Source organism: Lycium barbarum, chromosome 11 (assembly GCF_019175385.1).
Source record: "Lycium barbarum isolate Lr01 chromosome 11, ASM1917538v2, whole genome shotgun sequence".
Classification (NCBI taxonomy): domain Eukaryota; kingdom Viridiplantae; phylum Streptophyta; class Magnoliopsida; order Solanales; family Solanaceae; genus Lycium; species Lycium barbarum.
Window position 1 is genome coordinate 38,267,238 of NC_083347.1, and position 15,238 is coordinate 38,282,475.

The window sequence follows — 15,238 nt, forward strand, 5'->3', positions numbered from 1 at the left end:
CTTTATTTCTTAAACTCCGTGTCTAGTCAAACGTAGACACTTAAATTGAGACAGAGGGAGCATATGCCAAATGAAGGAAATGAAAAGATAATTGAGACACTGCGGATACGTGGGGACTTAAAAAGTAAACACACTAGAGGTAGTATTAATGTTAAACTTCTGAAACGTACACATGTTAGTCCTGGTGTAGAGTACAATTTCATTTGCTTTTTGTACAACTTATTGTTGCTGTGTTCGTCCACTTGGGCATTTGTTGTTAAAAAATAAAATAAAAAATTGTCTTATTTTGGTTATGTCCGCCTCTTTTTATATTTAGTAAGTTGACAATTCAAATATCCTATATGTCAAGTTTATAATCACAAGATTCAAATGATATTTTATTATATTATACACATTTTTAATTTAAAACCACAAGATTTGAAAGTCTATCTTTATTTCTTAAACTCCATGTCTAATCAAACGTAGACACATAAATTGAGACAGAGGGAGTATATGCCAAATGAAGGAAATGAAAGGACAATTAAGACACTGGGACCTGTGGGGAATTAAAAAGTAAGCACACAAGAGGTAGAATTAATGTTCAACTTCTGAAATGTACACATGTTAGTCCCTGCTTAGAGTACAATTTCAGTTGCTTTTTGTATAATCGGGTAAAGTGTACAAGTTATATAGCTTATGGTACAAGCATTCATTGCGTGTACAATTTGTCAAGCTTTTGGTACAAGTATTTGATGCTGTGTTGGTCCTCCTTAGAGGCTTATATATAATAGAAAAGAAGAAAAATATAGAATAAAAAAATAGACATATATTTTTAGTAATGTGGCTAAGTAATATTGGACGAAGGGAGTACTTCATTTATTAATTCTTAAAGAACGTGAAAAGTCAAGTATAGTAATGTGACCAAGTAATAAGGACCGAAGGGAGTACTTCATTTATTAATTCTTAAAGAACGCGAAAAGTCAAGTAATGTGGCCAAGTAATAAGGGACGGAGGGAATACTTCATTTCTTAATTCTTAAATAGAAAAGTCAAAAGTGAACAAGTAAAAGTGCACGGAGGAAATAAATATGTGTCGGAGAATTAAAATTGAAGTGCATACATGTATACATGAGAAGAGAATAAATATTCAGCAAGAACGTGAAAAGTCAAAAGTGAACAAGTAAAAGTGCACGGAGGAAATAAATATGTGTCGGAGAATTAAAATTGAAGTGTATACGTGTATACATGAGAAGAGAATAAATATTCAGTACTATGACATATATCCACGTGGGATTTATTAGTTCTTAAAGAACGTGAAAAGTCGAAAGTGAACAAGTAAAAGTGCACGTTGGAAATAAATTTGTGTAGGAGAATTAAAATTGAACTGCATACGTCTATACATGAGAAGAGAATAAATATTCAACAAGAACGTGAAAAGTCAAAAGTAAACAAGTAAAAGTGCATGGAGGAATTAAATGTGTCAGTGAATTAAAATTGAAGTGCATACGTCTATACATGAGGAGGGAATAAATATTAAGTACTATGACATATGTCCACGTGGAATAAAAAAATAGTCGGGTAAAATGTACAAGTTGTATAGCTTATGGTACAAGCATTCATTGCGTGTATAATTTGTAAACCTTTTGATACAAGTATTCTTAGAGGCTTATAAATAATAGAAAAATAGAAGTTGGTTTGATGCATGTGTCCACATCCACAATAGTGGTCCATTGGTTGCATATTTAACTCACATGGTTTAGGGAATATCACAAAGAAAAAAGAAAAGGTATATCTCCATGATATGGTCCATGGAAGAGCACACCTGGACATTAGGTGAATTGCCATCAATTGAACTATTTAAAGGTGTTGATAGTTTCTTGGAAAAGGAAAAAAGAAAAAGAAAGGAGCTTTGAAAATTCTAACGCCAACCACCTTAAGTCCAAAAGTGTTGGACAAGGACTCTACACTTAGCTCAATTTTGCATTCTAATTCTACAAGGTAGTAAATAACAAAGACATTTTATCATCTTCTTGTTGTCCTTCTAGAATAATTGAACTAGTAATTCTAGGGAGAAAAAATGTTTAGTAAATTAATCTCACATTTTCAAAAGTAATTTTGGTTATAATTTTCTCAATTTGTTTGAACCTTTTTCTTTAGATAACCTATATTTTCGGCCATTTTTCTTTCCTAGTCGTGTAGTTTTGCCAATTCTTATATTTTATTAACATTTTTCTTAAAATTTGTGATATGTTTTTCTTCTTCTTCATTAATTCTTTAAATGAAAGGAAAGGGCCAACAATATTTTAAGTTTATTATATGTCTGGGTCTTCCTAGTTACGAAAGTGTGAAGGTTGGCAAAACTAACTTGTTTGGAATACTAAACTTTTGGTTCACTCCCACATTGAACCAAATAAAAAACTACACTAAAGTAAGATATTAGGTGTGAATTCAAACTGATACAGTATGTCAAACCTTATTGTGTTGTGCCAGGGTCTCAACATCAGATTAAGTGCTAATTACTTTGTTTCGAAGCTGAGAAACAGGTTTAATTTTTTTTTTTAAACAAATCGACAGTGTTAAACTGTGCTAAAGAGTATATAACCAAATATGAAATCGACAAGTGAGAGATGGCTCAGTGGTTAAACACCTCCACCCACGACCGGTAGGTCCTGGGTTCGAGTCACACTGGAGGGGAAGTGTGAAAACACTATAAATCTTCCTAAAATGGGAGGGAAAAAAAAAAAAAAAAAAAAACCAAATATGAAATCCCCCTACTATTCAATAACTCCCCAAAAATAAATTTCTCGTGATTACAAGTTGCATAGAAGGATGGAAAATGTTTATGCAACTTTTCAAGGTACTAATGCTTAAGACCCACATAATCTTGTGATGCTTTCTTTTACTAATAATCAAAGTCAATCACACTTTTAGATGCTCCTCGTCAAATACTAATGCATATTTCAAAGTCGCTTTATGAGCTAGAAGCTATAAAAGAAATCCCTAAAAGATGAACATATTGGCTTTTAACACTTCTTGTTTAAATCTAATCTTGCACTGGTGGGACCTGTCGTTCTACACGATTAATTGTCGACGACCGCATTACTAATTTAAGTGGGAAAAAACAGTGGTTTTAAGGCAAACAAGAACATTTCTACATAAACTAGTTAGAGCCCGTTTGGATTGACTTATAAGTTGCTTATAAGTTGTTTTTAGCTTTTTTTTGAGTGTTTGGCTGGTCAGCTTAAAGTCATTTTGTGCTTAAAATAAGCTCAAAAAAATAATTGGGCTCATTTGACTTAGCTTATCTAAAGCAGCTTATAAGCTAAAAACAACTTATAAGCCAAAAAAAATAAGTTAGACTACTCCAACTTATTTTTTTTAACTTATAAGCTGTTTGCAACTTATAGACATAAGCCCATCCAAATAGGCTCTTAGTTGTAAATTATGAGCTTCGAGTTCGCATGAGACATATATTATATAAGTTATAGGTTTCATTTGATTAATTTTTTGTATAAATCATCCAACGCCAAGCATTGTTGTTGTGCAGTTACAGTAAAATTGATGTGGTCAGCAGGACTTTTTGGCAAATAATTTAGAGCTTTTTGTGATTCATGATACTTGATCTTATAGTATGTCTGGCCAAATTTTTAAATGTTAGCTTATTTTGTTGCCGAGCTAGCTTCACTAGTCATAGATTCATACAAGAGTAAAAGAAAAAATAAGAAATAATTACATATTTATTTTATTTTATTTAGCAAAGCCTGCCAACTTACCTTTTTTGCCAATGTATTAGTCATCACACCTTCCTAAGAAATAATTGAAGTGATTACATAACAATGTCCTTTAAAAAAAAACAATTGAAGAGAAAATATCTAGGAAGAAGAATTCAAACTTTTCCAAACAAAGGAGTAATACTATTGTTTTCCATGAATGCATTCAAAAACAGAGGGCCCTCCCAATATTGCCAGTGTCTCTACTGCTACAATTATGCGAATGATTTTAAACCAACGTTTATATCACATTTGAAAAGACAAAAATGGTCTCGTTAGAAAGCTAAATTATATGGAATCAAAAGGCTATTGATGTCCTTTTAACCCCTTGTAATTACGAAAAATTCTGTCGTGGTGGAGCCTAGCAAGTGTCCCGATGACGCATTCTGAATCTTCAACGGTTCACAAAAAATACAGAATGCAAGACAAACCAAAATCACATTAATTTGTTGACTAATTGCTTGGCCATGCTTTATTTAGCTCCTTAAATGGACAATTCCCCCCTTGTGACGATGGAAAAATTTATCTTTACCACTATTTTCACTAAGTAAATAAATACAAGACATATTTTTTACATAATTTTTTATCAGTTAGTCATTATAACCTGATATTTATGTCACTTTAATTTTTAATTACTATGATTAAACTATTGACTTAATGTCCACATAAAGTGCGGATATATTATGTGTAGCCATTCATATGAACTGCCATGGAGAACTCATGAAGACACTAACTAAAATAAATTGGGGAAAGATATTTAAAACAACACAAAAGATGCTCGAAATCACCTATATTCTTCGTTTATTCTCGTTATTATACCGGGACTTTTTTTTGGTTTAGGAGTGAATTTTAACCTTCAAAAGCATTTAATGAATTTAGAATAGAGTATCAAGGAAGTTTTGAACCATTTTACTTACTTTTTGCTGAATTTAAATAAAAGTGGAACGCTTTAGAAACCAACACATTCACATTGAATTACCAAAGATTAGTGTTACTATTGAGTGACAACAACGTCAAAGAAGTGAAAATTTTAAGTGGAAAATAAAATGCGTTGACAGAATGAACCCCACTAGTCTCCTAGATGTAGATGTACCCTAGGTGAGGGTCCATTAGTTTAGTTGGTTAATTAAAATGACAAAGTACAACACGGTGAGGTGTCAAATGGCAGTTGACACATGCCCACACATTTCAATTCCCAAAATCCCCCTTCTCCCGTAGTCCCATGCCCAACATCAATTACCTAAAATCAGGATCAAGTTAAAAGGATTCAATTAAACAAATCCCTAGAATTTCAGACCCCTACAAACCAAATACTCTAATTTTAAAAAATTGGTTCACTATTAATTCACAATATAAATTTTCTCATCCTAAATAAAGTATTTATACAATGAAAGTTATTCTAAACCTCTCCTACCTCTCAAAAGATCGGGATAAGATTTGTGCTACCTCTCCAGACCTATTTGTGAGATTACACTAGTATGTTGTTATTGTTTCAAGTAAATATTACGCTAAACATAATTTGATGCCCAAAAAATTGATAAGGTAATTTGTTACTCCCTCCGGATCATAAAAAGAGTCCACTTAGTCTTTTTTTTTAATTAAAAAAAAGAGTCCACTTAGTAAATCAAGAAAGAGATAACCTTGTTTTTTCATATTTACCCCTATTAAGTGTTATATGATCAAATCTCAATGCCTATTTAATTAGGGGTAGTTTAGTTAAATTACTTATTTTTGTCTAGAAGTTAATGTTTTCTTAAGGGGTGTGTAAATAGCTAAATAAACTCTTTTTTTGATCCGGAGGAAGTATAATGAGTTTAATTATCTAGATAGTTTAAAAGAATTTATGCTATCAGTGTATATAAATTAAATTCCTCAATTAATACACCCTAAACGTGGCTTCTCTAAGGTATTGATACTTTTTGCTTGGTAAAAAATTTGATGGAGAATCTCATAACTCTGCCTATGAGTGTACATGTAATCAAAACCATTACTTGTGCCTTCTTCCTATTTACACCCCTATAAAATAATAATACTACTACTGTTTACCACTTGTGATTAAAAAATAAACTTTTTTTGGGCAATCTCTCTCTTAAATTCTTCTAGGTAAATGCAATTTTCGAAAACAACAAAGGATGATTTTTATAGTGTTTAATTAAAATAAGAGATGAGTAGAATATAATATTATGTAAAATAAACATCACAGTTCTCTTTGTCTTTGCACTGGTCCGTCTGTTAAAAGGTGGCTGTTAGTTGTTACAGCACAGAGTGTTTGTTGTGTTGTTTTAGTTAAAGCTTAGCTTAGCTTATCTGGTCGGTGTTTAATACTGAAAGAGATAAAAAAAAAAGTTGTTTAATTGCTCACATGCTAGTTGAAACGCTTGTGTATAGTATGCCAATCTCAAAATTGTGCCCAAAAAAGAGCTTATTATGCTCTTTTGTTCATATCACAGAACCCATATTTAGGCGTTTCAAGAATCTGCCTAATCTTTATTGCTTGTTTCTCAATTTTCCTTCTTGTGGGTCTACCTTAATATAATTCTAACGTCCGCTTTTCTTGTTATTGCTTCAAGTTATCTAAAAAGTTTCAGTTTTTTTCTTTCTTTTTTGTACCATCATTGAGTTTGGGGTGTTTTCTTGAAATTGGTTAGTATATGGGATGGGTGGGGTGAAGCTGCTCCTTCTTTGCTTGGTGGTGTTGGAGTTATGTGCCTTTGCTTTCTCTCAGGGATCTAAAGGTAATTTCTTCCTTTTTGTAGTTCTTGATTTGAGTGTACATTTGTTCATTCAAGTACCCAATTCTTGATTTATGAGTTGTGTGCGTAGGAAATAATTTGTCTGATTTAAATGTTTAGTGTTGGTAACATTGATTTTTGAATTTTGGTAGGAAAATACCCAGATATGATAATTTTCTAGCACTCAGATTAGCTACTTGTGTGATTGATTCATCTGGTGTGAGGGAATTGAGACTTTTACATTCTGAATTTTGTTTAGTCTTGTTTTTATGCCTGCAATTTTCCCTCTAATCTAACAGTGCCAAACTGAAATTTGCAGCTTAGTTACTTTTAACTGTTCCATTGATCACTGATTCCCTTTTGGCTTTAGAGGCCCTACTTATTTTATTCTAATTAAAGCCTTGAAGCTGGTTGCAAATTGATGATGCAATGACTATATTCTTCCCCTAATCTCCCAGGGAAATTACACTTGTTTTATTTCAGTGGTGGAAAATGATATGCGATCTTGTTGGAATATATTGTCTTCTGGATTTACTTGCAAATACCTTAATCAAACATGTAGGCCACTGCAGAAACTGATGAACATTCGATGTTCCTCCTCCTCCTTATACACTCTAATGTTTTATGATTGTAATTAATCTCTATGTCTGTTGAAAAGTAGGGAAATGATTCTGTTACTGTCTTTTTATCTGTCGTGGAGCTCGTGTTTCCGCTAGAATTGTGAAAAATAGAGAATCTTTTCGGTCTCCATTATCTAGGATAACTCCTGAGGTCTGGTAATGATGAACTGCATATCATACATACTTTCTGCTATTTTCTTCTTTATTCTTAAAATATGTTTGGAGCTCATTTTTAGGTTTCAGTTTATCCCTCTCTCCATCAGCATCCACTGCAATTCCTCCTATTGAAGAGGGAATTCCCTCTTCCGTCTCTCATGGGAATGCATTGAGAAGTAATGCACCTGCTCCTGCATTTGAGCTAAATGGTCTGACCGTGATTCATGGCTTCCAAATCTTTTAACCAAATTTGATGTTTTATGTTATGCATCTTATGTTGTTTTTAACTCAGGGACTTCTCCTCCTGCAAATGTTTTTCCACCACTGAAACAAGTTCTTACACCATCTCAGCAACCAAGTGCTCCTATAATATTGCCAACACCCAGTTCAGCCCCACCCGCAATCACTTCGGCCCCGCCACAAATCGCTTCTCTACCAGCTCCTCCTCCTCCTGTGATTACGTGGAATGTTCCTGCTCCAGTTCTGCCTCCAAGTGCTCCTAAGACAGATCATCGACATACTGAGCAGCCTGTCGTTGTGCCAGAAGCTCCTGGTATGTGGCTGACTGTGATCATAATGTTGACATGACTTGATTTCAGTTTGAATTGATATTTTTGTTTTGGAGAGCAGCACCAGTCTCGTCATCCAGAAGGAAATCACCTGACGATGCACCAACTAAAGCTCCACGGGTACCTGGATCTACGCCACCTAGTGAGAGCAGGCCATCAGAGAGTCCTCTCTCCTCAAATGGCCCGGGTAATTATTGGCTGACGAGAATTTTGGTTTTGACACAGTATCTTAAGATAGAAAATGATTATTACACTATTTTGCTTTCTTTCATTGAATTTAGTCCTTAACATGCCAGGTCCAAGGGAAAATCCGCAAAATTCACTGCCCACTCTCCCAAGAAGTCCAGATTTTTCACCATCCATTCCACCAGGTATCGTTGCTTTTTTCTAAAAGAAAATTGTGGCATTCCAGTTAAAATAAAATTTTCAGTATGTTGTTTTGTTTTGCTGTTATTTAACTCAGTCCTGAATGCGCCTGCCCCAAGGGAAAAGCCACAAAATCGACTGCCCACCCTCCCAAGAAATCCAGATATTTCACCATCCATTCCACCAGGTATCCTTGCCTTTTTTCTAAAAGAAATTGTGACATACCTGTTAGAATAAAGTTCTCAGTGAATTAGATTTGATCATGGATGCCATTAAATTTTGTACACTATTTTGTTTTGCTGTTATTTAACTCAGTCCTGAATGCACCTGCCCCAAGGGAAAAGCCACAAAATCCACTACCCCTCCCAAGAAATCCAGAAATTTCACCATCCACTCCACCAGGTATCCTTGCCTTTTTTCTGAAAGAAATTGTGACATTCCTGTTAGAATAAAGTTCTCAGTGAATTAGATTTGATCATGGATGCCATTAAATTTCGTATGTTGTTTTGTTTTGCTCTTATTTAACTCAGTCCTGAATGCGCCTGTCCCAAGGGAAAAGCCACAAAATCCACTGCCCACCCTCCCAAGAAATCCAGATATTTCACCATCCACTCCACCAGGTATCCTTGCCTTTTTTCTGAAAGAAATTGTGACATTCCTGTTAGAATAAAGTTCTCAGTGAATTAGATTTGATCATGGATGCCATTAAATTTTGTACACTATTTTGTTTTGCTGTTATTTAACACAGTCCTGAATGCCCCTGCCCCAAGGGAGAAGCCACAAAATCCACTACCCACCCTCCCAAGAAATCCAGAAATTTCACCATCCACTCCACCAGGTATCCTTGCCTTTTTTCTGAAAGAAATTGTGACATTCCTGTTAGAATAAAGTTCCAACTTCGAAGTAAATTAGATCTGATCATGGATGCCATTATTTTTTTTTTTTCAATTCAGTCCTGAATGCGCCTGCTCCAAGGGGAAAGCCCCAAAATCATCTGCCCACCCACCCAATCATTCCAGAAGTCTCACCATCTATTCCACCAGGTATTGTCGCTATATTTATCTAGTGCTCCCTCCATTTCATTTTATACGGTGGTGTTTAATTGGGAGCGGAGTTTAAGAAGAAAGAAAGAATTTCAACGCATACCAAAGGTAGCCTTAGAACTTGTCGTGTTAACATGTAATGGCCTTTCTATGGCTATAGGAGCATGCCATGAAAGTTTAAAATGGGAATTTCAAAGGTAAAGAGTTCCATAATATAAAAAGGTGTCAATCTATTTAGAATAGACTAAGAAAGAAAGTGTCATATAAAACGGAATGAAGAAAGTATTTGATACTTCGTAAGGAAAAAATAAAGAGATGTGATCATGAATGCATGAATTTTTACATTATAGAGCTTTCTCTCATTGCATTCAGTCCTTAATGCGCCTTCTCCAAGGGGAAAGCCACAAGATCCACTGCCCGCCCGCCCAACCAATCGCGAAGTCTCACCATCTATTCCACCAGGTATACTTCCCGCATATATTTACTGGGTGATATTTCAGTAAATAGTTGTTTCTAAACAAGATACGATCATCTGTGCCATGAATTTGCAGCGACAGTTTCACCACCTCCAAGGAAGTTGCCTAACAATTCACCACCCAGCCATCCAAGATTTCCTCTAAAACCTCCATCCGTTTCACCAGGTAATATTTGGAATATGTATTCAGTCCTTGCTAGTGTTGCTCATGTACTCCATATATTCCAACCAAATAATTTGTGACTTGACGCAACCTACACATATTGTTGGCAACTCTACCTCAAGTAAAAAACCAGATGAATATGAGAATCTTAACTAGTGCTTTGCTTGCTTCCAAATTGCTAAGGATTGCCAAAATAGAACTAGCTAAGAAAAATGAACTGATGCTTACTGAATGTGTTCATAGTTGAAGTTGTCAATACTCCTTTTTTTGGATTGTCCTTGCCTGCAGAAAAATATAAGAAATGTGTTTTATCTCGTTTCCCATTTTCTGTCAAATAGCTACTTGTTCTCAAAGTGGCATTGTCAGCATAGTTATTTTGAGAAAGTGTTATTACTATAGTTAAGCATGATATAACCCCTGTATCAACTCCGTGGCCAAGCATCAACCACAAAAGAGCAAGTGCTCCAACTGTTGCACCTCCTAATAGAATGACCAATCGGCATCCAGCAAAAGGTATGTGAATATTTTTCTGCTATCATTTATCGTCAGCAGTGACGAGGAACGATCAATTTTGTCACTGAAGGATTTCTTCTCCTCTTGTAGCTCCCACTGAACACAAAGCCATGGGCCGCTCTACTAATGCTCCTCCTCATAAATTCCCTAATTCTCCCCTATCTGCACCTTCAACCTCATTTCAGAGGGATCACCACCTAAAAGATAATATGACAGCAATCACTCCATCACCCTATGAAGTTTATCCTCCTGTTTCAACTGAACCAGGTTCTGTATCTTACCTGAGAAATATGTCAAGTTGATATACTTATTCTGATATATGACACTGACCAGAATTCAGTCAATAATTAATGAAGGTCCGTTGATCCCTCCATCTCCTTCGTTTCACTCAAAATCATATCCAAAGACTAACCTTAGGCCCCACTCTCATTCACCAGGTTTGTGATCATTCTAGTCATCCTTAGTTAACTACCCGTTCGCCTCTCTAAAAGAAAAACGAATAGCCAAAAAAAAAAAAAAAGAATCTGACACCTCCTACTTTACAGGAACGTCGGTATCACCGTTGCTTGCGCCTTTAACTTCTCCAGAAAGCCACGATTCTCCTTCCATATCAGAGTCTCCAACTGCTTCATCTAGACCAACTAAAAGTAAGAGTATGTCGTATGTTTACTTTTCATGCAATTCCATAATCAAGGCATTAACCTTATATTATACTTTTCATTCTATGCATAGTTGATGCTTATCTCTATATCATCTTTGCCATTGCAAGAACCATTTGTTTCCCCTACAATGTCTCCCTCTGGGTCTCCACCAAGGCATCCAAAGATACCGCGTCCATTTCAAGCACTACCGCCTCCACCTCCTAATCAAGGTATCTGTTATCTGCCTCTGGTTTCTCCTCTAATGATATAGATTTTTTAAGCACAAGTTGCCAGGTTTTGCCCCACTGACTATTCTAAACCATGATGTTGATGTTGCAGATTGCGCATCATTGACTTGTGCAGAGCCTTTCACAAATGGTCCACCAAAAGCACCTTGTGTTTGTGTCTTGCCTATGCGAGTTGGACTACGCCTTAGTGTAGCACTCTACACCTTCTTCCCTTTGGTTTCAGAGCTGGCAACAGAAATTGCTGTTGGGGTATTTATGGATCCAAGTCAAGTTCGTATTATGGGAGCAAATTCAGCCAGCCAGTATCCAGAGAAGACCATTGTCCTTATTGATTTAGTACCCCTTGGAGTAAAATTTGATAACACTACAGCATTTCTGACATCACAAAGATTCTGGCACAAACAAGTTATTATAAAAGCTTCTCTTTTTGGTGATTATGATGTGTTGTATGTGCAATATCCAGGTATAGGAATCACCGCTAATGCCGTCGTGTCATCTTGATGCCACATGCTATGTCCCAAGTAACTAAATAGAATTATTATATGTACAGGTCTTCCTCCGTCTCCACCGTCAGCAGCTTCAGACATTGATACCATAGGTAGCCAACCATATCCTGGTGATAATAATGGAAGGACCAAGCCCCTTGGAGTTGATGTCAGCGGGAAACAGCACAAAAATGGGCCAAATCAGAGTGTCATAGCAGTAATTGTATTGTCAGCCTCTGTCGCAGTTATTTTAGGCTGTGCCGTTGCATGGGTTTTGCTTTTCAGACATAGAGATCGTGGGTATCAGTCAGAACCAACTCCACTAACTACATTACCATCCCTTGCAAAGTCATCAGGTGAAATTCTTCGCTTTACATGTAAATGATCTAGTGCAATCTGGTTTGCCTAATGATTGTATTCTCTATATAAGGTTTCTTCATCCGTGCTGAAAAAGAATTTCAAACAGTAAAATTCAGAAGCCTAGCCTTTCCTTATTGTCATGCCTTTGTAGCACCCAGTTAATACTATGTTAGGGGTAACTAAAATTATGTTGGAGTCTTAAATATGCTATATGTTGCTCAACTCAGTTTCTTTCACTTCAATATATTTTGACTGGAATATCTTGAAGTATCAAGCTCTTAGTGGTTGCATTCAGGAACCTTTAAGGTTCACAAATTTATGATTTGAACCAAGCACATTATGTGAGTAGGTAATATGCATCTAAATTATGTGATTCTCATGAATCTTGTGTAATAAAGACCTACAGAATTATTTCCTGATCTTTATGCATGCTGTAGGGATTGCAACCTCCATCATTGGGAGCAGGCCAAACTCTCCTTCATTATCCTTTAGTTCTAGCTTTGCTGCGTATACTGGTTCGGCTAGAACATTCAGTTCAAATGAAATTGAGAGAGCAACTGACCACTTCAATGAAGCAAGAGTACTAGGTGAAGGGGGATTTGGTGTTGTTTATAGTGGTGTGCTTGATGATGGGATGGAAGTGGCAGTGAAAGTCCTCAAGAGAGATGATCAACAGGGTGGTCGTGAATTTTTGGCCGAAGTAGAGATGCTTAGCCGCCTCCATCATAGGAACTTGGTCAAGTTGATAGGAATATGTCTTGAGGAGCGCAGTCGCTGTTTACTTTATGAGCTCATCCCAAATGGAAGCGTGGAATCTCATCTTCATGGTAATATTCAATTTGGATCCCTCCTAACTTTTTGGGTTGAATCAATGTGTATTTAGATTTCAGACTGGCTAAAATTATCTGTCTTTCAGGTATTGACAAGGAAATTTCTTCACTTGATTGGAATGCCCGAATAAAAATAGCTCTTGGTGCTGCCCGAGGCCTGGCCTATTTGCATGAAGATTCCAGTCCCCGAGTCATACACAGGGATTTTAAGTCTAGTAACATCTTACTGGAACATGATTTCACCCCGAAAGTGTCTGATTTTGGTTTGGCAAGAGCTGCATTAGAGGAAGGGAGCAGACACATATCGACTCGAGTCATGGGAACTTTTGGGTAAATATTCATCTTTGACTTAAAATAACCATTGGCAGATCAGCAGCTTTATGGTGGTCTGCTTGCCTGGAGTATAAGTTTTTCCTTTTGAATGCCTTACTTATTTTTACTGGAGGGGTTAATACATTGTAGATGACTCATCCATAATCAATTGAAATTGACTACGTATATGAATCACTATCGTCGTCTTAACGTTTTGTTCTTCAGTTATACAGTTTTGACTTTGTTATTATACCAGGTATGTAGCTCCAGAATATGCTATGACAGGGCATCTTCTTGTAAAAAGTGATGTTTACAGCTATGGGGTTGTCCTGCTTGAGCTGCTAACTGGAAGAAAGCCAGTGGATATGTCCCAGCCACCAGGTCAAGAGAATTTAGTCGCTTGGGCACGCCCACTCCTTACGAGTGAAGAAGGTCTTGAGTTGATTGTGGATCGTACTTTGGGGCCTGATTTCCCTTTTGATGACATCGTAAAAGTAGCTGCTATTGCTTCAATGTGTGTTCAACCAGAGGTATCTCACAGGCCTTTCATGGGTGAGGTCGTCCAGGCCTTGAAGCTGGTATGTAGCGAATGCGAACAGACAAAAGGCATCATGTCTCGAAGTTGTAGCCGAGATGATCTGTCTATTGACATGGATGGTAGGATAAGTACATCTTCAAGCCAAGTGTTGAACACTAGACGACCTCAATCCCCGGGCTCTAACTCAGACAGTGAGTTGGACGTTGAGAGGGGACTTTCAATGTCAGATTTACTTAGTCCATTAGCAAGATATGGGAAGCAAGAATCTGGTTCATTTAGGAGGTACTCTAGCTCAGGTCCTATCAGAAAAGGAAAAACCAGGAGGCTATGGCATAAAATGAGAAGATTATCTGGAGGTAGTGTGAGCGAGCATGGCGTGATGTTTGGGTTACGGCCTGGATCCCACTAATCGTGGTTGAAGTTTCCATCTTGGATTTTGATAAATTTTGCTGCAAAATGTCAATTTTCACCATCCATGCCGGATATACTAGATTGCATGGAATTGTACAGCACCTTCTTTGGTCTTCTTGACCAAGACAGATTGAGGAAGCAAATATCAGCATACTCAAATTGTTCTGAATGCTGCCGCATAATCCATAAGTATGATAAGCCCTCCATTAAAAGCTGGGAAGAACTGTGTTCGAGGAGATATCTGAATAGGGATTTCATCTTATGTAAGAAGATTGTATTTATTGTAACATGCTAATTGTTCATAATGGGAATCATAGTTCTTTCTCTTCTTGTATTGAGTTCAAATCTTGGAGGCAAAAGAGTGATTTTCTGCTAAGATCTGCTAATACTAAAGGTTATGCAAAACATGTTTTATTCTTTGTCTCAAGTATTATGGAACATTTTCTTTATGTATTTGAACAAATAACAGGAGTTGCAGCCTAATGACTTTATCGTTGGTTAGACCAAATTTGCAAAATTGCCATTATGCAAGGAAGGAATATTGGTACGGTTACAGCATTTGGCTTGAAGAATTTCAATGATGCAGCCAAAGCTCATTGAAAGCCTAATGTGATGTATTAAGAAAAAATTAGACGAGAAATGAAGGCGGTCGAGCTGAATAAAAATCAACTAGTAAAAGCTTTGGAGTTGACACAAAAATTTGGATATAGGTTTGGATTGAGTGCGACGAGGACCTCTTTAAACGCATCTCGGCTGCCTAGTTCAGATTTTACATCATTCACAATTTTCACGTACTGTATGACTTTAAAAAGATTTCAAAAACACAAAATTCGTTAAGAAAAAAAGAAAGAGACGGGTTTAAAAAAGATTACACTAATGAGGTGTAGTTGGGTATGGAGAGTTACATACGAGTGAAATTTAGGGTGTTTTGGGAGAAGGCTCAAATTTGTCCCACTCATATGTATTTTTTATACTCATCTCACCTCATTAGTGTACTCTCTTTTAAACCCGTCCCTTTTTTTCTTAAA

At 36.4% G+C, this 15,238-nt stretch overlaps 1 protein-coding gene across 9 annotated transcripts; it reads left to right on the forward strand.

The window, feature by feature from the left end:
• The first annotated feature begins 5,832 nt into the window (after window positions 1-5,832).
• LOC132616803 (receptor-like serine/threonine-protein kinase ALE2) lies at window positions 5,833-14,629 on the forward strand. 9 transcript variants are annotated; one of them, XM_060331471.1, is made up of 23 exons: window positions 5,833-5,851; window positions 6,397-6,483; window positions 7,337-7,465; window positions 7,549-7,809; window positions 7,887-8,012; window positions 8,122-8,196; window positions 8,289-8,378; window positions 8,507-8,593; window positions 8,722-8,811; window positions 8,940-9,029; window positions 9,145-9,234; window positions 9,607-9,696; window positions 9,786-9,875; window positions 10,272-10,385; window positions 10,476-10,652; window positions 10,742-10,822; window positions 10,931-11,032; window positions 11,155-11,256; window positions 11,366-11,737; window positions 11,825-12,115; window positions 12,557-12,946; window positions 13,036-13,279; window positions 13,518-14,629. In XM_060331471.1, the coding sequence occupies exons 2-23, from the start codon at window positions 6,405-6,407 to the stop codon at window positions 14,206-14,208; spliced, it is 3,861 nt and encodes a 1,286-aa protein (XP_060187454.1). In that variant the 5' UTR covers window positions 5,833-5,851; window positions 6,397-6,404; the 3' UTR covers window positions 14,209-14,629. The 9 variants fall into 9 exon arrangements, with proteins under 9 accessions (XP_060187454.1, XP_060187453.1, XP_060187456.1 ...); XM_060331470.1 differs by lacking the exon at window positions 5,833-5,851 and having other exon boundaries at window positions 5,878-6,483; XM_060331473.1 differs by lacking the exons at window positions 5,833-5,851; window positions 8,940-9,029 and having other exon boundaries at window positions 5,878-6,483.
• The last annotated feature ends 609 nt before the right edge of the window (window positions 14,630-15,238 follow it).